A 25556-nucleotide genomic window follows, 5' to 3' on the forward strand; every position below is an offset into this window, starting at 1 on the left:
CTTGCTCTATACAAAGTTTTAACAGCCTTTAAGGAATGAAAATAATAGCTTGCACAGGTAATAAACATTGTTCAGATTCTTTTTCTTTTTTGTCTTTGTTTCTACAGGGCAATGGGGTTAAGTGACTTGCTCAAGATCACACAGTTGAGTAATTAATAAGTGTCTGAAGCTGGATTTGAACTCAGATTCTCCTGACTCCAGGGCCAGTGCTCTACCCACTGTGCCACCTAGTTGCCCCTCCCTTTTCATTTCTAAAAACATTTTGATTTCATAGAAAAGTTACCAAAATTGTTTCAAAAATCTAATGACAAGAAAGCCAGTGAATTTCTTTACAATAAAGTAAACCTTCCTGCATACTTTCAATTTCAAAGAGAGACACCATTGCAAAAATGGCAGCAATTTGATTCCAAGTTCAGGAGTAGATCAGCATATAGCTTACACTCAGAAGAGCTGATTAAGAGAAGCAGCACTCTACTAAGCAAAGAATATAGATATCAGGGTAATAATCAGATGCTCTGCAACCGTGGGAGCATCAAAAGAATATAGAACCCAGTCCTAATAGCTTTGAAGAGGAAGCAAAGTGTGAATTCTACCATAAAATATTGAGCGGAATTCTCAGAGGAAAAACACCTCTTGGACACAAATTCAACTGGAATTTCTAGATGAGAGGACACAAGGATTGAAAAATTTAAAATTTTTTTATAAGTCTTGGAGGAAAAAAACTGAATAGAAAATATGAACTATGGAATAAAGAATCAGAAAGAAAATAGACAGCTTGTCACAATAGGTAACAAAGCTATGCCAAAACAACAAACTCCCTGAAAGTTACAATGAACCAGACAGATGCCAACAATTCCATGAAACAAAAAAGAAAATTCAATAAAAGAAAAGCTGAAACTATAGCAAAAACAAACCACCTGGAAAACAAATGGGAGGGGAGAGAGAAGGATTTAGAATCACTAGATTACGTGAGAGCCGTTACTTGAGAAAAAGGCCCTAAAATAGCCAACCTATTTCAAGATATCGTAAAAGAAAACTGCAAAGATCTCTTAGAAGCAGAGACAATCAAGAAATAAAAAGAAAGAAATGATCACCATCCAAAAGAAATTCCAAAATAAAAACTCCTAGAAATATAGAAAAAAATCTAGAACTTCTATATCCAACAAAAAATACTGAAAGGAGCCAGAAAGAACAACTTCAAGTGCTGAAGAGACACAGTCAGGATTATACACAATACAGCAGCCACTGGTGTAAATGAGCAGAGAGCTCTGAATACCATATTCCAGAAAGCAAATGATATTTAGGCTTATATTCAAGAATAACTTTTTCATCAAAATTTATATTTGGAGGGGTGGGGACAGGGGAGAATATACCTTTAATGAAATTAAGGACTTCTAAACATTTCTGTGAAAAGACCAGAACTATGTAAAATCACTGAAGTTCAAACACAAGAGTCAAGGGAAATGAAAAGTGGTATGCTGACCAAAAAATAATATGGGAACAAACAATGATACCCTGTTTCTATTATGTAGTTCATTTAGAGGTGAGTAGTTTGAGTCTCAGAAAAGATGTGTAAATTGAGCAATATCTTATAGGTAAAAGATAGAGGGAGATAGAAATTCTCACTCTGAAAACTCCAAATCCATTATTCTGTTTCTGAGGGAAGGGGAAAAAATTTATCCTAGGGTCCATCAATTAGATGGTGGTTGTTGTTTTGTCATGTACAATTTTTGTGATCCCCATCTGAAATTTTCTTGTCAAAGATTTTGGAGTGAATTGCCATTTACTAGTCTAACTCATTTTACAAATATGGAAACTGAGGCAAGTATGGTTAAAAGACTTGACTGCAGAATATATCTAGCAAATATTGGAGACTGAACTTGAATTCAGCTCCTCCTGATCCCAGACTTGCCCTCCATCCACTGTGCCAACTCCCTGCTACTGATTAGGTACTGCTGTTTAATTACCAAAAACAAAAATGCAAATATAAGGAACTAAAGATTCATTACATTTAGAAAACTGGTGGTTTAAAAGTCAATGAGTCTAGAAGGTTATTTTAGCAACTGTAGTTTAGAATGTGAATATACAAAAAAAGAGCAGAAAAATGGAATTTCACAGAAAGCAAAAGAAGACTATTGATAGTAAATACCTTTGGAAAGAAATAAGAAAAGGGGAGATAAGAACATCTGTCGTCTGACTGTAGCAGTGATTTGTTTCCCAACTTTATTTCTGTAATGTGACATTCTAGCTTCCAGGAACAATATTGGAAACTGGAAATATAGACTGGGGAAGTATCCTCATCTTATGATAAGAAGTCTCACATGGAACTCTTTTTTTTGCATCACAGTCCTTCTGATTTCACAGCAGGAAAAGAAGCCTGAATCAGAACTTTTCTTGTCACAGTTGTTGCTTTATTTGATGTTCACCTCCAACAACATTCTTGTAACATCCTATTGTTTTCTCAGAATGCCTTTATATAAGCTTTCTAGCAGGCATTCCCATAAAGGTAACAGGCATTAGGAAACAATGAATAACACAAAGAAAAATTATTAGTATAAGATACATGGTTTTCAGGGTTAGAGCCAAGTTGGCAGAGGAAAAGGCAGGGAATTGCCTGAATTCAACCAAAATTGCCCTAAAAAAATCAACTTTAAATAATGCTTCAAAAATAATTCTGGAAGTGCAGAATCAATAAAAAGGACAAAATGGAAAAATTTTCCAGCCCAAGACAACTTAGATGGACCACAGAAAGTATCTATCACACTGGTGTGAGAGAGGAATACTATCCAGCTCCAGTGTCAACTGTGCAAAGGTAGGGTCATGTGCCAACTCTGGAAGGGCAGGCTATGCCCAAGCAAACAACACTAGCAATCAGCAGCTCCAGTGGCAGCTTCCTGACCTCACAGTCTACAGATAATAAGGGAGTCAGGAAACTGGTTGGAAAGAGAACATAGAGGTCCCCTTTACTGGCACTGCCGAAATGAAGTTCCATATCGCAGAGCTAGGTCACAGAGTAGGAGCACTAGTGCAACAGAGTTTGCAGAAAAAGGGGAGAGTTTCAAGGTGGAAAATAGTTCTTGTGGTAATTCCTAGACCACAAACAGACCACAAGAGAAGTGAACACACCTCTCCTTAGATCATGCCATCTATGAAGAGCTGAAAATGTACAAACCCCAAACTGCCCTGTTTACAATAGGAACAAAGTACAATTTTAACATATTAAGTTAAGTCAAGAAATAAGCTAGAAAAATGCTGGACCATAGAAAATTACTTTGGAAAAAGAAGATCGAAACATAAAGTCAAAGGACAAATTCAAAACTGCTCCATCAAAAGCCTCAAAAAAAGTGACTTCAGGTGAAGAGCTCAAAAGGAATAAGAAACATACATACAGGAAAAACTGTGAAAAGAAATGAGAATGATTCAAGAAAAAATCATGAAAAGAGAATGAAAAGAGAATCAATAGCTTGGAAAAGGAAGTACAAAAAATACCAAAGAAATTGACATCTTTAAAATAGAATAGGAAAAAACATAAAAGAGGCACAAAAACAACTGAAAAGAATGCCTTAAAAAGTGGAACTGGCAAAATGGAAAAACATGTACAAAAATTCAATGAAGGAAAGAACCTTTATTAAAGATTGGGCAAGGGGGCAGCTTGGTGGCGCAGTGGATAGAGCACTAGCCTTGGAGTCAGGAGAACCTGAGTTCAAATCCGACCTCAGACTCTTAATAATTACCTAGCCGTGTGACCTTGGGCAAGCCACTTAACCCCATTGCCTTGCAAAAGCTAAAAAAAAAAAGATTGTGCAGAGTTGAGCAAATGGGGAAAAAAGGTACAAAAATTCATTGAAGAAAACAGCTCCTTTACAATTGGGTATGTAGAAGTTAATGATCCATGAGACACCAAGAAACAATGAAACAAAATAAAAAGAATGAAAAAATAGAAGAAAATAGAAAATATTTCATTGGAAAACTAACTGATCTTGAAACATATTTAGAAGTGATCATTTAAGCTTATATAAAAACCAAGGTCAAAAAAATAGACTAGACATCATCTTTCAAGACATTATCAAGGACAACTGCCTTGCTATTTTAGAACAATAACGTAAAATAGAAGCTGAAAGAATCTACCAATTACCTCCTGAAAAAGACCCCAAAATGAAAATTCCAAGGAATATTATAGTCAAATTTCAGAAAATGTTGCAAGTAGTAAGAAAGAAACAAGTCAAATATAATGGAGTTAGATTCAGGATAACAAAAGCTTTGGCAGTTTCTATATTAAATGAGTGGAGGCATAGAATATATTTTAGAAGGCAAAAGAGCAGGGATTACAACCAAGAATCACCTACCCAGTAAAACTGAATATAATCTTTCATGGGGGAAATATTGATATTTAATAAAACATAGTACTTTAAAGTATTTCTGATGAAAAGACCAGAGCTGAATAGAATATCTGACTTTCAAGTAAGACTTGAAAAGCATAAGAGATTAAATAAAGGAATGATAAAGAGTTCAATAAAATTAAAATATATTACATTAGAATACTTTTAACTCCTAAAAATTTCCTTATTATATATCTCCATTTTGAGTATACTTAGAAGAATGGTGTGAGTTGAATATGATCTAATGATATAGTTAAAAAAAACTAAGGGGAGAAAGAGATCTGCATTGACAGAAGGTGAAAGGGAAAGGTGATATGGGATAAATTATCTCACATGAAAGAGCTTTTACAGTAGAAGGGAAGATTGGGAGGGGGGGCAGGAAGTGGGGATAGGGAGTGGTAAACACTTGAACTCTCACTGAAACTGACTCAAGAAAGTAATAAATACATAATCAGTTGAGTGTAGAAATCTTATTCTTTTTTTTTAGGTTTTTTTTGCAAGGCAAACTGGGTTAAGTGGCTTGCCCAAGTCCACACGGCTAGGTAATTATTAAATGTCTGAGACCGGATTTGAATCCAGGTACTCCTGACTCCAGGGCCGGTGCTTTATCCACTACGCCACCTAGCCACCCCGAAATCTATCTTATTCTACAGGAAAGTATGAGGAAAAGTGGAAAAGAAAAGAAAGGGAGAGTTAATACAAGGGAAGTCAGATAAGGGGAGGGAATAGTTAAAAGCAAAATGCTTTTCTTAACAGACAAGGTAAAAGGAGAGAGAGTGAGAGTAGAGTAACACAGGGAGAATAGTGTTGATCAAAGATAAATTTTCTCTGATAAAGGCATCATTTCTCAAATATGGAGAGAACTGAATCAAATTTATAAAGTAAGAGATATTCACCAAAATGATAAAAGGTCAAAGGATATAAATAGGTAGTTTCCAGATGAAGTAATCAGTTACCTAAAATCATAGGAAAATGCTCTAAATCACTATTTAATAATCTAGGTATTATTAATTTAATATTCTGAGGTATTATTCCACATCTATTGGATTAATTAATAATACAGAAAAGGAAAATAATAAATGTTAGAGGGGAATTGGGAAAGTTGAAACACTAATATTGGTTGAATTATATGCTGATCCAACCATTCAGGGGTGCAATTTAGAACTATACTCAAAGGACTGTATATACTCTTTGTATGTACAAAACTGTATAAAACTGTACATACTCTTTGACCTAGCAATACCACTACTAAGTCTATAACCCAAAGAGATCAACAATAAAAAGAAAAGGACCTGTTTGTGGTTAAGGTATTTAAGCTTCAGGTTCAGTAGTTGATCTTCTAGGGAATGACCTGAATTAATTTAAGTATTGATTGATTTGATCTCCTTGATGTGCAAAAGACTCCCAAAAGTCTTCTCCAGCACCATAACTGAAAAGTGCTGATTCTGTGGTATTCAGTCAACTCTTGAATGCAACTTTTACATTCACACATTACTACTAGAAAAATCATAGCTTTGACTCTGTTGGCAAGGTTACTTGTTTTTTACTAATCTGTTCAGTTTTGCAATAGCTTTCCTTCTAAGAAATAAGCATCTTTTAGTTTCACGGACACAATCATTGTCTGCAATGATCTTTAAGTCAAAATATAAAATCTGTCACTGCTTATTTTTCTTCTGCCTCTATTTCCCAGGAAGTGATGGTACCAGGTGCCATTTTAGTTTAGTTGTTTTTATTCATCCATTCATTATTTATTTTTAAAGATTCTATGTATTTTGAGTTTTACAAATTTACTCCATTCATGCTTCCCCACCACCACCGCAGAAGGCAGTCTGTTAGTCTTTACATTGTTTCCATGGTATGCATTGATCTTAGTTGAATGCAATGAGAGAGGAATCATATCCTTAAGGGAGAAAATAAAGTATAAGAAATAACAAAATTACATAGTAAGATAATGGGGATTTTTCCTCTAAATTGAAGGCAATAGTCTTTGGTTTTTGTTCAAACCCCACAATTTTCTCGGTATACAGTTGGTATTCTCCATCGCAGATAGCCCAAAATTATCTCTGACTGTTGCACTGATGGAATGAACAAGTCCATCAAGGATGGTGATCAACCCCATGTTGCTGTTAGGGTCTACAATGTTTTTCTGTTTCTGCTTATTTTGCTCAGCATCAGTTCATGCAAATCCTTCCAGGCTTCCCTGAATTCTCACCCCTCCTGGTTTCTGGCTATTTTTGTGTGTAGTTAATATGACTTTATACATTATTCTTGTTTAAGAGTAAATATAATACCTACCCCACAAAAATATAGAACCTCATGAGAAATAAAGTGAAAGAGAAAAAAATGTGCTTCACTCTGTGTTCTGATACCATCTACTCTGTCTCAGGTGGATCACATTCTTTAGTATAAATCCATCACAGAAGTTACTTCCATACTTTTCCACAGTTGCTGTTGCTGATTGCAATTGCCTCCATCCATTTCTCCCCACTACCATATAATATATTTTCTCTCTCCTTTCACTCTATCCCTCTTCTGAAATGTGCTGTAGGGTAGCTGAATGGCACAGCAGACAGAGCACCAGCCCTAGGGTCAAGAGGCCTCGAGCCCACATACCACCCCAGAGACCCAGCAACTACCTGGCCCCATGGTCCTGGACAGGCCACCCAATCACAGCACCTTGCAAAAAGTAAAAAAAGAAAATGTTTTATATCTAACTTTTCTCTCCTATGATCTACCTCTTCTCTATCACCCATGTTTCCCTCCCTTTCCCCATTCCCCTTCTCTCTTTTTTACTCTAGATGTCTATACCCTATTGAGTATATATGCTGTTTCCTAGATGAGCCATTTCTGATGAGAGTGAAGGTTCCCTCATTCCCGCTCCCCTTCCCCCCTTTCCTATCATTGCAAAAGAGAATATCCTTTATATGAAATATCTTAGTATATTCCATCTCTCTTCTCTTATTCCCAGTGCATTTCCCTTTTAGCCATTGACTCCATTTTTATAATAAATCTTCAAATTCAGCCCTCTCCTGTGTTTCATCAATAAAAGCTCCTTCTATCTGCTCTATTAAATGAGAAGGTTCATATTATTATATTCATCACTATCATGAATACATGCAGTTCATCATCATTAAGTCCCTCATATTTTACCCTTCTCCTCCACTTTCCATGCTTCTACTGAGTCCTGTACTTGAAGGTTAAACTTACTGTTCAGCTCTGGTCGTTTCAACAGAAACATTTGAAATTACCCTGTTTTACTGAAAGTCCATCTTTTCCCCTAAAAGAGGACATTCAGTTTTGCTAGGTAGTTGATTCTTGGTTGCATTCCAAGCTCTTTTGCCTTCTGGAATATTATATTCCAAGCCCTACAAGCCCTTAATGTAGTTGCTACTAAGTCCTGTGTGATCTTGACTGCAGTTCCATGATATTTAAATTGTGTACTCGCTGCTTGCAATATTATCTCTTTGACTTAAGAGTTCTGAAACTTGGCCATAATATTCCTGGGGGTTGTTTTTTTAGATCTCTTTCCAGGGGAGATCCGTGGATTCTTTTAATTTCTATTTTGCCCTCTGCTTCTAGGATATCAAGACAATTTTCCTGTAAGAATTCTTTAAAAATGAGGTCAAAGCTCTTTTCCTGATAATGACTTTCAGGCATCCCAATAATTTTTAAATTAGCTTTTCTAAATCTGTTTTCCAGATCAGTTGTTTTTTCAATGAGATATTTCACATTTTCTTCTAATTTTTCATTCTTTTGGTGTTGGAGCATTGTGTCTTGACTTCTTGTCAACAGCTTCCTTTAGCTCCATTCTACATCTGAAGGATTTGTTTTCCTCAGAGAGCTTTCTTATCTCCTTTTCCATCTGGTCAATTCTGCTTTTTTAAAGCATTCTTCTCCTCAATAACTTTTTGAACTGCTTGATCCATTTGACCTAAGCTGGTTTTTAGCATGCTATTTTCCTCAGCATTTTTTTACATCACCTTGACTAAGCTACTGACTTTGGTTTCACGTTTTTCCTGCATATCTCTCATTTTTTCCCTCAATTTTCCTTCTGTCTCCCTTACTTTATTTTCAAAATCTTTTTTGTGCTGTCATAGCTTGAGCCCAACTTCCATTTTTCTTGGAGTCTTTAGAGGCAGAAGCTTGTACTTCCTCATCTTCAGATTGAGTATTTTGATCCTCCTTGGGATCATAGACAAAGTATTTGTCAATGGTGAGGTTCCTTTTTCTTCCTGTTTATCTATTTCCCCAGTCTGTGCCTGGTTTTGGGGTGCTTCCTGAGCTTTTGAGTTTTATTGGGACACCCCAACAAGGACCTCAGTGTGTGAGACTCTGACTGCTTTCCTGTTCTGTGAATGCCCACAAGTGTTCCCCTCTGCCATGGGGCTGAGTGGGGGGGGGGGGGGGGGATCCCTGACTGTGATCAGGATCTGAATGTGGTCAGAGTCCCAGAGTCCTGTTCCAGAGATGGAGGACAGTCCTCTGAAGTCTCCCTCCACTCCCTTACCTTTGGTAGGCTGAATAATCAGGGCACAGCTGCCTACAGGCTCCTGCTTGCTGGCTCCTGGGGCCTGTGAGCCTGCTTCTGGTTCCTGGATCTGGGCTGCTGGCTGACTCTTGTTGGTTTTTTGTTTTTTTTAGGTTTTTGCAAGGCAATGGGGTTAAGTGGCTTGCCCAAGGCCACACAGCTAGGTAATTATTAGGTGTCTGAGACCGGATTTGAACTCAGGTACTCCTGACTCCAGGGCCAGTGCTCTATCCACTGCGCCACCTAGCCGCACCCTTGTTGTTGTTGTAATGTTAAATTTTAAACCATCTTTTATTCTCCTCTTTCACCCTCACCAAGAGGCTTAATTCCTCTTCACTTTCTACCATCAGAATGGTATCATCTTCTTATCTGATATTGTTTTTCCCAGCAAACTTAATTCTGCTTTTTGACTCTTCCAGCCTGTCATTTTGCACATATAAGTTAAATAAATAAGGTGACAACAATAAAGTCTTGCTGTGATTCTTTTCCAGACATAAGCCAATTGTTCCATGTTCAGTCCTAACTGTTGATTCTTTGCCCACTTACGAGTTCCTCAGGAGAAAGTACTATGATCAGGTACTCCCATCTCTTTGAGGACTTACCTCAGTCTACATTCATTTATTTTTAGGTTTTTGCAAGGCAAATGGGGTTAAGTGGCTTGCCCAAGGCCACACAGCTAGGTAATTATTAAGTGTCTGAGACCGGATTTGAACCCAGGTACTCCTGACTCCAGGGCCAGTGCTTTATCCACCACGCCACCTAGACACCCCTATTTTTTTTTTTAAAGCCATGACACTAGACTATAAGCTCAATATAAGTCAGCAATGTAATATGGCAGTCAGGATAGTGAATGTCAACAGAAACTGTGTAGAGGCACAGCAAAAAATATCAAGAAGTATTGAGTCCTGATCAGACTATTCTGGCAAAATGTGTACAATCTTAAGCACGTTATATTAGGACCACTACAGTTTTCTGCTTCATGAAGTATTTACTGCAAACATAATTTTTTTCTCTCTCTTCTCTGAATCTTAACCTTTTACTCTCCCTCCAGCTATTCTGGAGAGATCATAAATGAAAAGAATCAATCCTTTCATCTCAGGTAATCTTACCAAGGGAAGACAATTACTTTATGACTGCCCAAAATTAGCAAGCTCCATCCATGTTTTATTTTATTCCTCCCTGTCATCTTTTTGCTAGACAGCTAGTAGCCATTCCAACCTCACTCTTCCACCAACTTTCACATTCTTCAACTACTGTCAGATCATTATAGTGATCGTTCCTAGAAAGGATAAACTTTGAATCCCCCCCTGACAGCAAATAAGCCTTTTAATTTTCCAAACCAAAATACCATTCCCTTCCCTAGCCATCATTTTCTAACCTTTGTTCTCCCACAGAAGGGCAAGTACTATCTTCTTTATTGTTTTTTATCACTGGCTTAGCCCAGGGCATGGTAAACAGTAAAAGCTTTGACATACAATGAGTGCTTTATGTTCATTCATTCATAAATTATACCTATATGTATTCACATTTGTTTCATGACAACAAATGAAAACAAATCATAGCAAATATCTGGAGTTAAGATTCACAAGTTTAAAGAAATATGCTTTGGTTTTTTTTATATACACTGAACTTAGTGATAAAGTCTGAACAAAAATAAAAGAGTAAAATTTTGTATTATCTTTTTAGTATTCTTTTCTGACACCTGATTGTCATAAATGTCCAAATTACATAATTCAAGAGGTTTTTCAACTTAACTTACCACAACACAAACATATTTTGTTTTTTTTCCTTTACTTTTCCCTCAGGATTGTGATACACTTTTAGTCAGAGCAATATTGTGCAATATTTTATTTGTGCTAAAAGTTTTCTTAAAATAGAAGGCATCAACTTTTAATTAGTAGAAACAATTAACTCTTTAGCTCTGCTCACTTTATTGAAGAAATAATCTCATTGTTTTCTTTCAAGTTAACCTGACAACATTCTTTGACATTTCATATGCTAGACTTTTAATCTCTTGGGAAATGGTATGGAAATTGCTTACCATAATTAAAAAGTGCTTTTCAAAATGACTGGACAAATTCAGCAATCTATTAGTATCTTTGTCTTTCTGTCCCTCCAAAATTGAATATTTTTACTTTTAGTCACCCAATTTATTAGTAGATAAAATTTTGATTTACTTTGCAATTTCTGGAGCCAGATTTGTTTCAGAAAATATAATTAAATCTGAAATGAAAAGATGAAACATGCCAAAAAGGATACTTCATATTAAATAATTCTGTAGTTGTTCATTTAAAGCTATTTGTTTCCTCATTTTGAAATGTAATTATCATATCATTTGTACCTTTTCCAAATCTGCTAATATAGTATCAACAAAGGAACATTAGAGTGGAGATGTCTTTCAATTTGCACATTTTGAGTTACAGCAATTCTGCTTCCCTCATAGAACATTGTGTTTTTAGATGAAAATACACCATGCTGAACCTTTGATTCCAAAGATCTTCAGAGATACCTTGAGTGTCCTTATATTGTTTCTTCCGATCATTATGTAGGTGTCTTCCTTGTCTGAGTTCTTCACAAAACAAGTCTTCTTGGTAAATGTACTTTTGGCATTCAAACAACATGACCAGCCCATCAAAGTTTAGCATGAATAAGGGCCTCATCTTGCCAGGTGATCTACAGAGCCTTTCTAAGACGACTTTCTTCTCCCACACTTTCCTTTAGAGCCTTCCAAACACTGGCAATGCATACAACAATCTTGTCATCTATGTCAACATCCCTAGAAAGTATACTGTCAAGATAAGTGAATTTATCTACAGCAGGCAATAGTCCTCCATTTGCTATAACTGATGAATGGCATTCTGCTGGTTGGTGGAAAACCTCTGTTTTCATGTTGTTAATTGTTAGGCCAAAATTAGTAGAAGCAGTAGAAAATCAATCTGTACTTTATTGCATCTCAATAAAGATTATTGCACAATCTTCTATCTGAACACCAACTTTCCCTCCACTTTAATAATTTATCTTGATGTCATTTTTGTCCTTGTTGAATGCATCTGATCACATTGCTAAAAAATCATCATGCTAAGAAGCATGGAAGAAGCATACAGTCTCTATTTCACTCTACTGGCGACTGGGAAAGCACAAGAACATCATCTGTTGTCCAGAAGCCATGCATGCCAACACGAAAGTGTTTCTTAGCCCTTTCTGAAGTCACACTGATTCTTGGGTAAATGACGACCATCTAGGTGAAGGTTCAGACAACAAAGAGGACTCTGAAAGAAACTTGCCAGGAATGACTATGAAAGAGACCCTCCCTGAAGGGGCAATCCTCATAAGGATATCTATCTACATGCCCATATTCCCTTTAAAAAAATCCATATGGATATTACCTATGTTATCTATCTATACATTTTTTCTCTGTCTTGTTATTTATTTAAATATTTCCCAATTACATTTTAATCTGATTTAAGCACATTCAGGAGTGCTCTGTTCTGTACATGAGCTGTAGATAACATATCTGACAGCTCTAAAGGAAGTATTATTTGAAAGAGATTAGAAGTGGATGGACATCAATATAATTTTTCAATGATCATCATAAGCTATTTGCCTCCACACATGAATTATAGCAGAACTATCAAGAGAATTTAAACTGGTACCGCTAAGGGAACAGTGTTAGCTACCACCTCGAAATAGTAGTTTCTAAAACACAGCAAAATCCAAAAAAGATAAGAAATTAAAAATAGGAGGACAGTAACAGTCAAACAAATCGACAGGATCTCTATACAACATATACTGTACTTTCTCTTGTTGACAGATAAGAGCTTGGTGACTACTTAAGGAAAAGGAAGGAAAAGTTTTAATTTCATTACATATTCTTCCTTAGCAATTCTATGTCAATCTAAAGAAGGAAGAAAAAAATAACCCAAAATAATCTTCCATGGATTGGTTAGATAATAACTCTCAAAATACAGACTGACAGACAGATATACTCTCAAAATACAAAGACAAATACATTTTTTCTCCTCTCTCTGAAGAAGAGAAATCTCCTGTGGAATTATTTAAAAATTCTTTGCACATAAAGCTGATTGTTTTAAGAATATTATGACCTCTGGACTGATTTCTGAGATATCTTTCCTAGAATAAATTGTGGTATTCCAGTTTCTTTTTAGAATGCAAGATAAAATTAAACAAACTTATTTTAAAAGGACATACTGACCTTGAGGTGAGACTGAAGGGAGCAGCATATCCAGGAAGATGCGAAAGAGAAAGTTATAAAGAGTTAATGACATTACTGTTCAGAAATAGCACTGCTGAAGAATACAAAAATGAAGCATAGCAATAAAGAAAAAGAACGAAGTCACCACAGGTTATACCAATTAATCAATAAGCCTTCATTAGGCTCTTCCTTGTGCCAGATCTTCAAAAGTCTGTAAGAGTATTTTCCGATCAGATTATACCATTCTACATCAAGGTGAATGAATCAAGAGTTCCAACAATAGTTCTCTCTGAAATCAACATGGGGAATAGAAATTGGCCATTTCTCCTTTAGAATTAGTAATTAGGCATGTGATAATTGGACTGTATTTAATTTAAAGACAAGGCCACTTGACTATTTCTAACAAAAGATTATCCCTTTGGTACCTAGGACTACGTTTTTGCAAACCTCTCAACTGAAAATGTCCCAAATTATCTTATATGAGAGTGCAAAAAGTAATAGTGTTTCCATTGAAAGGACATAAAAGGTTGTAGGAAAAAAATGGAATGTTTCTATAAAAATTTCAAATGAAAATTTATTTGATCAGAATCGAAGGAATAATTTCTTTTCATTTCTTCCTATACTGCTGAACTCATATTTGTCAAAGTATATTTCATAAAGTAAAATGTAAAAACAAAACTGGATATAGTTTTTTATATAGTCATACTTCTTTCTCTATGGTGTTGTCCTTTGATCTCGAAGAAGACCAAGGAAGTGATGTCATGGCATGGACATAATTTGGATTAAAGTGAGGGCAGGTGGTGCAAAGACCCTATTCTCATTATCTCTTCCAGAACCATCAGAACAGGCTGCCCAGTGTTGGCCTGGATACAATATTGGCCTTTTAGAGGTAGGTCTTTCCCAGATCACTAAGGCAACAACTCAAATTACAATGGAGCTAGTCTCTAAGTGCCAAATGAGCATAAAGTCCAAGAGGAATATTATTACCTATTTTATTAGGTATTATTTAGGTATTGGTATTTATCTATTACCTAAAAATACAAGAGGGAACAGAGCTTCTTAAAGAAGAAAGGGAGGAGTAACTTTAAAACTTACTACTGTCAAGCACTACTTGGGTTTTGCTTCTGCCCATTTCATCCAAAGCTACAACAACTTTTAAAGGGTATGGATCTCATCACCTTTTTTACCTGGAAGTAATGACTTCAAAGAACAGGAATATTGAAAAGAGATATGGCAGCATTTCATAGGCAAATATTATTACATCAAAAAATGATGTAGCCTGTTTTTATAGGAAAATGTGAGAAACATGGATAAACCACAAACTCCTCAAAGCAAATCATAATCTTCATTTCCTTTAGTAAGTGTGTTGGAGACAAAATACAAAGTATAATTCCCAAATATAAGACTACATGTTAATTCACTGAATGGTTAGAAGGGAAATTTAAAAAGGAAGAAAGAACCAATAATTTCTTGCATCACTTCAGCCTTCCTCATATCAATATTTAATAAATTATATTATTGAAGTTTTTTGACAAGGTCAATGTGTTTTATGGATGTCATGTTCTTTGAGAGTGAAGGACAAACATCTTAAATTTAATATGAATGGCACATGCTCTTGAATATGAATATTCTCTTGTACAAGAGAAAAATTAGAGTTTTTCATTCTTGGAATATAGCTACCTTAAGTCATAGTTAATTAATCAATAAACATTTATTAAAAAGTATACTTTGGGCTACATACTGTGCTAAACATTAAGAATACAAAAAAGCAAAAGATGGCCTCTTTCTTCAAAAGAGCTCACATTCTACTAAGGGAGACAAAATAAACAAAAATGCATTAACAAGCAATATTTAGCAGAGGGAAAGGTTCTAGATTTAAGACATTTAGGAAAATCATTTGTAGAAAGGGGTTTCAACTGAGACTTGATGGAGGAGAAGAGGACTCATTGGAGCTTCCCCCCAAACCCCTGAAAACACCTTTGGGAGTAGAAGAATTTAAAAAGGATGGAATAGAGTAATTTTCTAGGCAAATACAACTTAAAAGGTAGGTTGGAAAGATCTGTTGCATCAGGGTAAGAGTGGAACCCAGTCCAGTGTGGGCACCCCTGGTGCAGCCCTGGCTCCAGCACACACCAGAGCCCTGGCCCAGCAAATCAGTAGCAGACCCAGGGAGCCACCAAATCATCATCAGCAAAGGCTGCTTCCAGAGTCTCAGCCTACAGTTGGGGAGGGGGTGAGATTCCAGGGGGTTCTGATGCTTTGTGCATACTTGGATCCAGGTCACAGTCCTGGGTGGAAGTACCAGAGTTAGAGGAACACTAGCATATTAGAGCTAGCTGTGTGTGTGTGGGGGGGGTGGTGAGAAACAGACACACACTCTCATCACAGTTTCAGGATAGAAAAGAGAGCCTGTGGCAACTCAAGGACCAGAGCACAGGGCTGGAAAAGTAGTGAGCACCTCTCCTTAGATTGTACTACCTTGGAAGGACTACAGACTCCTTATCTCTGAAAATAGCTACAAAAAAACTGTCAAAGCTTGGGAAAGTCCATCCTCCACCCTTGAAGCAGAGTCCACCCCTCCCTAACAAAGAATTAAAAATCAAAAAATGGAAGGAAAAATGAGCAAACAACAGAAAAAAATTCTGACCACAGAAAATTACTATGGTGACAAGGAAGATCAAAATACACTCCAAAGAAGGCAACAAAGTCAAAACTTCTATATCCAAAATCCCAAAGAAAAAAATGAAATGGTCATGGAAGAACTCAAAAAAAATTTTGAAAATTAAGTTAAGATAGCAACAGTAACACTGAGAGGTAATAATCAATCATGATGGATTTAGCTCTTCTCTGTAGTTCAATGATTAAAGATAATTCTAAAAGATTTGTGATGGAAAATACCATCTACATCCAGAGAAAGAAATATGGACTCTGAATGCAAACCAAAGTATACTACTCTCAACTTTTCCTGGGCTGGGGGGGGGGGGGGGTGTTACAAAGCAATGGGCTTGAGTGACTTGCCCAAGATCACACACCTAAGTAATTAAGTGTCTGAGACTGGATATGAATATAGGTTTTCCTTGCAAAAAAAAAAAACTAAAAAAAAAAAAAGAATTTATCAAGGAAAACTACCCTGCTATTCTAGAAGTAGAGGGTGAAATAGAAAAATAAAATAATCCAGTAAACACCTGGAAAAGATCCCCAAAATGAAAGCTCCCAGGAATATTACAGTCAAATTCGAGAGTGCTGAGGTGAAAGGAAAAATACTGCAAGCAGTAGAAAGAAAGAATTCAAGTACTGTGGAGTCAGAGACAGGATATAACATAAAATTTAGCTGCTTCTACATTAAAGAATCAGAGGACTTGGAATGATATTCTGGAAGGCAAAGGAGCTAATATTACAACCAAGAACTACTCATTCAGCAGAACTGAGTATAATCCTTCAGGGTGGAAAAATGAATATTTAATGAAATAGAGGATTTTGAAGCATTCTTTTCTTAAAAAACAAAGAATTTATTTATTTTCACATTAAAACACTATTCATGTAAAAGCAAACATAATTGCCCCCCCCACAAAGATTTTTGAGAAACCTCAAGAAAAAGTGAGAAAGGAAAAAAAAATGTACTTCAGTCTGTATTCGGATACTATCAGTTCTGTCTCTGGAATGAATTGCATTCTTTAATTTGAAGCATTCCTGATGACCAGAACTGAAGAGAAAATCTGATTTTAAAATACAAGACTCAAAAGAAGCATAAAAAGGTAAACAGGAAAAGAAATAAGGGACTTAAAATAATAATTAATAATAATTAAAATAATAATTTACATGGATTGCATATTAGATTTTTTTACTTCCATCACTAATAAATAATCTCTTTGATGTTAATTTTCTTTTGTGTTTTTAAGAAGTATTACAGATGGAACATATCACATGGAATTTTCAATCAGTCTGTGAGATGTGTTCTGTCTGAAAAATACAGACTAGTCAGTTTGCATCTACCTTTGTATAGTTGTGCTGTTGCTTCGTTGTTTTGTGTTTGCTTTTGCACTTGGCCTATCATATTGATGACCCACAATTACCCACTTTCTAAGAAGTTAAGAGGTAACCAGTGATATCTAAGAACCTTGGTCCCAAGTCCTCACATAGTGCTATGTCTTTGAACTATTTTTTATTCTGGGTGCAGTCCTCAAATAATTATTTCATTTTAATGTGGCCCTAAGACAACCTAAGTTTAGACAGTCCTGCCCTACAGGAAAGTAGAAGGGGAAGGGAATAAGAAAAGATGGAGAGGTGATATAGCAGAAGGCAAATTGGGGGAAGGGGTAGTCAAAACATTTGAGGAGGGATTGTGTGAAAGGAAAGAGAAAATAGGAATAAATGAGGTGGAAGTAATAAATGGAAAGAACTACAACTAGCAATCACAACTGTGAGAAAAATTTTAATTTCTCTGATAAAGGTTGCATTTTTCAAATGTGTATTTTACAATTAACAGATTACTGATAATTTTGGACAATGATTTTAGTGGAATGATAAGATCAGAAGTCAGAAAATAAGGAATTAAGAAAAGAACAAAAAGAGAGCAACAATATTAACCTAAGAAAGAAGACTGTACAGCACAGGATAGAGAATATGGCTCTGGAGTCAGAAGATCTAGGTTCATACCTAGATTCTGGTTGTGATCTTGGACATATCACTGACCCTCTGGACCCTCATTTTCCTTATCTCTACAATGAGAGAAGACCAAAACCTATCTTTGATTCCTCTCCAATCTCTGCAATCCAGTGATGTTAACAGCTCCTATTTTCACATTTGAAAGTTTTGAATTAGGACACCTTTTAGGCATAGATTTTTATATTGATTAAATATATGGATTCTCCTTTACATATTAGCAATCAAACCTTCACAACAGTGAAGAGCACTTGTTTTTTAAAGTAAGTAGATAAAATATTTATTATCTCAGTTTTGCAGAGAAAGAAAATGAGAAACAGAGGTCAAAGGAGTTTCTGAAAACCTCTGAGGACATGGGGTAGTCAGGACTATGACCAAAATCTCCTGACTCTTGGTCTAGTATTCTCACTTCAATCTCCAATGTATTAGAACATGGGTATCCAATTTTTTAGTTCTTCTGGACTACATAGCCCAACAAGAACTTGTCAAGGGACACATATAGAATTTAAATATTTATTTATGACTGTAAGCCATTTTCCCATTTAATAATAAAATGTAATAAAAACATATGAATGGGCTTTGAAGGTCATGTGCACTCCATCCATAAAAAATCTTCATGTGACACTACCATTCCCTCAAACTATCATCTCATATTTCTTCTCTTTCATAGTCAAGCTCCAAGAAAAAGGAACACATACTTACTTCTCAAATCATTACAATTTAGATATTGATCTTACTCAAATAAAACTGCTTTCAAAAACCTTTAACTGACAAATTTGATGAGTCCACTTCTCCCATTCTCATCTGTCATGACCTCTGTACCATTTGTCACTGCTCTTAATCTCTTCTTACATACAACTCTTCCTGAGGTTTTGGGACTTTGTTTCCTCCAGATTCTCTTCACATATGCCTCTTCATTCATGCCATTCTTAAGTCTTCATATCATCCACATCCTGGCTCCCAAATCTTTATTCTGTATCATTTTATCTTTCTTTTGGCAACCCAAATATCCCTCAAGGCTTTACATATCATATCTATGAAGATGTGTCCAGATTATTATCTCTAGCTTCAGTACCAACTCTGCATCAACAATAAACAACTGGATATGTCAACTAGATATTCCACAGACAAATTCAATATGCCTTATCCAACATCTCCAAACCATTCCAATTCCCCTCAAACTTTCTCTTCTTTTTATCTTTATTTCTGTTGATGGCTCCATCATCCTCTCAATCATGCAGTCACTCACCATAAAATTCTAAATTCCTCCTTCTTCATCCTTTAGGCCCATTCAGTTGCCAAGTATATCTATTCAATATCTCTTGCACTTTTCTGCTTTTCTTCTATGCATAAACCACTGTTTAAGTATATGCCCTTACCATGCATACTCTGGATTATTATAAGAAATTCTCAATTAGTCCTCCTGCCTCTAGTCCGTATCCTCTCTAATCTATCCTCTTAGCCAAAAGTGATCTTTGCAAAGCATTGGCATGATCACATCACTCCTTGGCTCAAAAAGTTCTAGTACAAATTCCTCTGTTAGGTATTTGAAGACCATAACAATCTAACTCCAGGCTACATTTTCAGACCTACTGAACATTCTTCTTTCTCATGTGCTCTAGAGACCAGACAAATTGGTTTATTTCCATACAAGACATTCCTCTGACCATGCCTAGGCACAGGCAGGCTCCTATCCCTAGGAAGTACTCCTTCATCTCCATTACTGCATTTAATTTCTAATTTTCTTCAAGGCTAAGCTGAAGTATTGCTTGTGTTCAAGCCCTGATCCAATTAGAAGCTAGTACTCTTTGTCCCCAAAGCTGGATATTATTGTGGTTTTTTTTACTCTATTCTTATAAATTTCTCTTTACATACCTTATTTCCCTGAGGAAAAAAAAATGCGAGCTTCGCAGGAGGAGGGGCTGTCATTTCTGTTTGGCACAATACCAAGGACATAGTAGCTGCTTAACAAATGCTTGATGAAGATGAAAAAAATGAGTAATACTATTCCTGTAGCCCTAAAATATTCTTAGGAGGGGAATAATAAAGGTAGAGGGTCAGTGGCTATGTCATGGAAGCAAGATTTGAACCCAGGTACTCCTGACTCAAGGTCAACATTATTTCTGGGTCACTTCATCACTCTGGATTTCAGTTAACTCCTCTACAAAATTGGGGTTTGTACCGAGATCAGTTTTAACTCTAAATCTATAATCCTAAAACATCATTTTATATTTTATTTTAAAAAATAATCTTACTTTCTTTTAATTATGGTAAAACTATAAAAAATGGGCATGGGCATTTACACTTATATGTAAAATTGATAATTGATAAAATGGAGGCAGATAAATCTTGCTCTTAATATACCATAAGAAAATATCTATTATATGAAGTCATCCAAAATAAGGGAATATTCAGTGCTCTCTCTCTGAAGGTATGCACATTGTAATGTGGGTCAACTACTTGCTGATATGGAAAAAATATTATAAATACAAAAATTAACTCTAAACATTTTTAGTACTTACAGACAACACAGTTCCTTTTTTTAAAGATATGTTATGAAAATGTTCTTATTCCTAAGAACAGTCTAGCACTCCAAGAGTAATGTGAGCAACTCAGAAACAATTGCCTTAAAGGAATGAAGTACATCAAGTGAGCTAACCTTGATAATTGAAAATGTAACTGAGGGGCGGCTAGGTGACGCAGTGAATAGAGCACCGGTCTTGGAGTCAGGAGTACCTGGGTTCAAATCCAACCTCAAGACACTTAATAATTACCTAGCCGTGTGGCCTTGGGCAAGCCACTTAACCCCACTGTCTTGAAAAATCTAAAAAAAAAACGTAACTGGAAAGAGTCCAGTGTGGCACTGAAGGAACACAACAAAAGAAGTATAACCAAATAAGTGTAAAAAAATAAAAAAGAATGAAGACAACCAAAGTTGGAAATTTTTAAACCACAGTAGACTGTAGCATGCATTTGAATTGATATAAAATTATGAAAGGATTAGGAAAAGATAAAGACTTATTTAACCTAGCTGGTGGCTCTTTTATTCTGTTTTATTCTATTTAAACACCAGCACGAGTAAGAACAAAAGTAGCAATTCTGAATTAGAAACTTTATATAACATTCGCTTTCCTAGCATATCCGAAACAAACTCTCCTCACAATGGATACCAATACCTGCTATGGAGGAGACAGTGTGTGGAAGATTATCCTTCTGAGAAACAGAATGGCTAACAGACAGGGGAAAACATCAAGAATAGAACCAGTGGAAGAAAAGGGGAGGAACTTCAAACAATGAATTATAGAAAAAGTCATAGTAACATAAGAAAAAGTGCAATGGCAATACAAAAAGCATTTGGTTTGAAGAAAAAAAAAAGACAGCCACACATGCACTTAAATAATGGAACAGGCAACAGAAAGTACACAGTCTTAGTCTTCTTCCCAATTAATTTGCATTAAATAAATATTTTTTAAAAAATTTAAACAGTCTTTTTTAAGACTTCTCTAGAACAGACAAAATCTTGAGTCACAAAAAAACCACATTCATATATATCTATATATTGATATATATAAATAGCAATCTACTTAATTAGAATCAAGGTACAGATTCATACAGGAAGAAAAAAGTCTGAAAAATAGCTGTTACTAACTCGAGCCAAAAAAATGCATGGTCTTATGGAATGGAAACAGAACAAATCTAAAATTAAGGAGACCTGAATTATTAATCCTTGTTAGACCAATGACTAATTAAAGACAAATCATTTTACCCTTGTCTCAACTTCCTCACATACAAAGAGTTTATCTTATAAAGTCTCCTGTACTTGTACATTTCTAAAATTTCCCATTTGAGTTCCTATATGAAACCAGAAATTACATGAATGTGGAATATAGAAATTTCAATTTTTAAGGGTGAAAAAAAATTTGATTATATGCTATCAAAATGTATCAGCATTTGCCTACAAGGACAAAAGAGTCCACAGTTTTAGAAGACTTTCAAGTCATATTCTGAATAAAGAATGGACAATTTTTAGTTTTTCCTCAGATAGGTGAATTGTAATGGCTAATAAATACTGCTCAATAGCCATAATTCTAAGCTATAAACTACTATTTATTCCTTTTAAAAATTACATCTAAATCCCAAAGGAAGCACAAGGTGAAATATTGGATTTATTTTTTTCTTTTTTACAAGTAAAGAGATGAGAAAAGGAATAAGCTTTCAAGCAATGTTGTGTCATTTTTTAAAAAATGGCACAGTGAGACTCTTTCTTTCTTTCTTTCTTTCTTTCTTTCTTTCTTTCTTTCTTTCTTTCTTTCATTTTTGCAAGGCAATGGGGCTGGTTCTCTATCCACTGCACTACCTAGCTGCCCCACATTGAGACTTTCTAAACATAATCTCCACTCCTACATGCTAAGATGGGGACATGAATAAATCAAAATGCCTTTTCATAAAGTTACTTGATAAATATTTGGCAATAGTCTGAATATGACAACAATTTCCACACACAACTAAGAAAAAAAATCAAAGAAATATTATTCCTTGGACAGTTCAGGTAACTATAGTTTTGAAAATACAGTTTGATAGGTTGCAAATATATCGAACTAAAAGCTATTAATACAGAAGGCAATTTCATGTGTTAGCTACTTAAGTGGGCATTGTAATAACTGAAAATAAATCACTCCAGTACCTTTCAAAGTAATGAAAAAAATGACTGCTAAAAATAGACAATATTAACTATACATACTAGTGGTTTTAAATCCTTAGCAGTATTTCAAAGTTATTCAAATGATTTTTGGCATCTATTAACTTCTTCATTTGAATGGGTTCCAGTCGAAGATGTTGAAACGTTTAGTATAATTAGTATTAACTGGTATTAAAAATTTTATGAACACAAGTGAAGAATGCAATAAGAAAGGGTCAAGAAGCAGGACAATTCTTTGTGTTCAAATATTCCAAGAACAAAGAGGATAGCAATGAAAATTCTAGTTGAGTTCAATGGGTAGGATTAAGAAACAAAACTAATAATGGAAATTTTAGATTTAAAGCCAAACGTCCACAAAATCTTATTCAATTTTTTTTAAATCATCAACTGTAATGTCTACATCAATAAAATTGCTTGCATATCTATCATTTTGAAAAGTTCAAGAATTAAAAAAATCACTGGAAAGTTAGTTAAATTAATAAAGTCTATTCCAACAGTGAATATTTCTAATATTTGGGCTATCAATTATAGAAATTCCTAGTAAACTCAATGGCCAAGGTTTAAACTATTGAATTTTTAACCACCTTTTTGTCTACAAAATAATGTCATTATCTCATTATTTTGCTCACCAATGAGGCAACTTCTAATAAATTACAAGGAAAAAGAGTACCAACTTGCACCAACATGACTGACACGGAAAGTAGTAAAGTTAGGTAAAGAACTGAAGTGTTATAACTAAAACCAATTACCTAAATTAACCTCCCACCATCATTCACCCCCCCAAAAAAGTTATAAATTCACAATTTAACTATTCTGACTTCATCAGGCAACTTCCATTCTTACCTCTCCAACTCAGCTATCTTCTTATCTTTATCATTCTTCTCATTTTCCATCTCCTTTAATATTTCCAGGAGACGATCTACCTCTGCCTGGGCCTTACTGGATTCATCCCTATGCTGGGTGATCTCTTTCTCTAACTGCTGGAGTCGATCGTTCATCTCAGGACTGCCTCTGGCTTCTAAAGTTGCCACATGTGCCTAAAAGTAAAGAATTGCAAAGTATATTATAAACATTCATACACACAGAGTAATCAATCAAAAAATAGGTATTTAATAAGCATCTGATATGTGTCAGGCATTGTCAAACAAGGGAAAAATGAGCAAGTCCACTAGCAAGAAACTTATATTGAGAAAAGGAGAGAGGGAGGATAGGAAGGAAGGGAGGAAGAAAGGGAGGGAGGGAGGGAAGGAAGGGAGGAAGAAAGGGAAGGAGGGAAGGAAGGCAGGCAGGAAGGAAGGCAAGGAGGGAAGGAGAGAGGGGAAGAGAGAGGAAGGAGAGAGAGAAGGTAGGGATTTTTTAAGCCTCTGCTAGGCAATGATCTTTGAGTTTTTCAAATATTATTTCATTTGTTCTTCCCAACATCCCTGATAGGTTTACAGATGAGGAAATTTGAGGCAAATGGAGGTCATATGACTTGCCTGGGGACACACAGTTAAGTGTCTGAGATCAGTTTGTAATACCAGACTCAGACTGCAATCCACTATACAACCCAATTTTCTTCTCAGGGGAGACCTTACATACCTCTGCAGTCTATAAAGACACACAGAAAGTAAATGCAAGATAATGTGGGATAGAGAAAATGAGTATGAAGAGTCAAGAAAAAAGCTCCTGTAGAAGATCATGCTTGAGCTGAATCTTAAAAACAACAATCAAGGACTTCAAGAGATGGAAGTGAAGAAAAAGAACATTCCAGGAGTAAGGAAGACCCTGTTCAGAGGCTTCAAGGTGGAAAATGGAAAATCACTATGGTTGGATTGAAAAGCACAGAGGGGACAGAGCCAAGATGGCGACAGGAGAAGAGCCTCTCTTAGGTGCTCTCTCTCAAAACTTATAAAATAAGGACTCTAACTAAATCTTCAAGAGACAGAACCCACAGAGGGATCCAATAAGGCAATTCTCCAGCCCAAGGTAACCTGGAAAATAGCAGAAAGGCTCTGCTCCACGGGGTTGGAGAGGCGGCCGCCAGAGTGAAGAAACTTCAGCCTCCCAGAGGCAGCCCCAGGAGAGAGCTGAATTTGAAGATATAATATATTGTATAAGATATAATATATAATATAATATATTGTAAAAATGGAGTCAATGACTAAAAGGGAAATGTAATGGGAATAAGAGAAAAGAGAGGTGGAATATGCTAAGATATTTCATAAATAAGATTTTTTTTTAATTACAATGATCTATTGGAAGGATATGGAAGGAGGGAAGGCAAGGGGGGGGAATGAGAACCTTCTCTCTCATCAGAGGTGGCTAGGAGAGGAAACAGCATATATACTCAATGGGGTATAGACTTCTGGAGTAAGAAGGAGAGAAGGGGGACAGGGGGAGGAGGAGATGTGAATGATGGAAGAGAGGGTAGACCATGGGGGAGAGTTGTCAGATACAACACATTTTCTTTTTTACTTCTTGTAAGGGGATGGGATTGGACAGCCTGTCCGGGACCACAGGGCTGGGTGGATGCTGGGCCTTAAGGGGTGGTATGTGGGCTCCAGGCCTCTTGGCCCCAGGGCCAGTGATCAGTCTGCTGTGCTATTCAGCTAACCTACAGCACATTTAAGAAGAGGGACAGAATGAAAGGAGAGAGAAAATATAGTATATAGGAGTGGGAAAGTATGAATGGAGGGAGTTGTGATCAGCAATGACAACAGTGGAAAAATTTGGAAGTAGCTTCTTTGATGGACTTATCCTAAAGAATGTGATCCACCTGTGACAGAGTTGGTGGAGTTGGAACACAAGACTGAAACACATTTATTATGATGATGATTATTATTTTGGGGGGGGGGGGGTTGGAGGGCAGATGGGGTTGGGTGGCTTGCCTGGGGCCAAAGATTGTTGGGTGTCTGGGGTTGGATTTGGACCCGGATGCTCCTTACTCTGGGGAGGTGCTCTGCCCACCCCTATTACTGTTGTTATCATCATCATCATCATCATCATCTTCATTTTATTTTATTTTGCTGTTTGCAGGGTAGTGGGGTTGGGGTGGATTGCCCGGGGTTGCACAGGTGGGTGATTGTTGGGTGT

General features: G+C 36.0%; 1 protein-coding gene across 13 annotated transcripts in view; it reads right to left on the reverse strand.

Moving 5' to 3' along the window:
* The window catches only part of ERC1 (ELKS/RAB6-interacting/CAST family member 1), a 436241-nt gene that overhangs the window by 213408 nt on the left and 197277 nt on the right, over nucleotides 1-25556 (reverse strand). For all 13 annotated transcript variants that reach the window (XM_074195002.1, XM_074195000.1, XM_074195006.1 and 10 more), the window contains one exon: nucleotides 23325-23518. In XM_074195002.1, the coding sequence (XP_074051103.1) occupies nucleotides 23325-23518 (194 nt within the window). The remainder of the gene's footprint in view (nucleotides 1-23324; nucleotides 23519-25556) is intronic.

This window comes from Macrotis lagotis, chromosome 7, assembly GCF_037893015.1.
Source record: "Macrotis lagotis isolate mMagLag1 chromosome 7, bilby.v1.9.chrom.fasta, whole genome shotgun sequence".
NCBI lineage: Eukaryota > Metazoa > Chordata > Mammalia > Peramelemorphia > Peramelidae > Macrotis > Macrotis lagotis.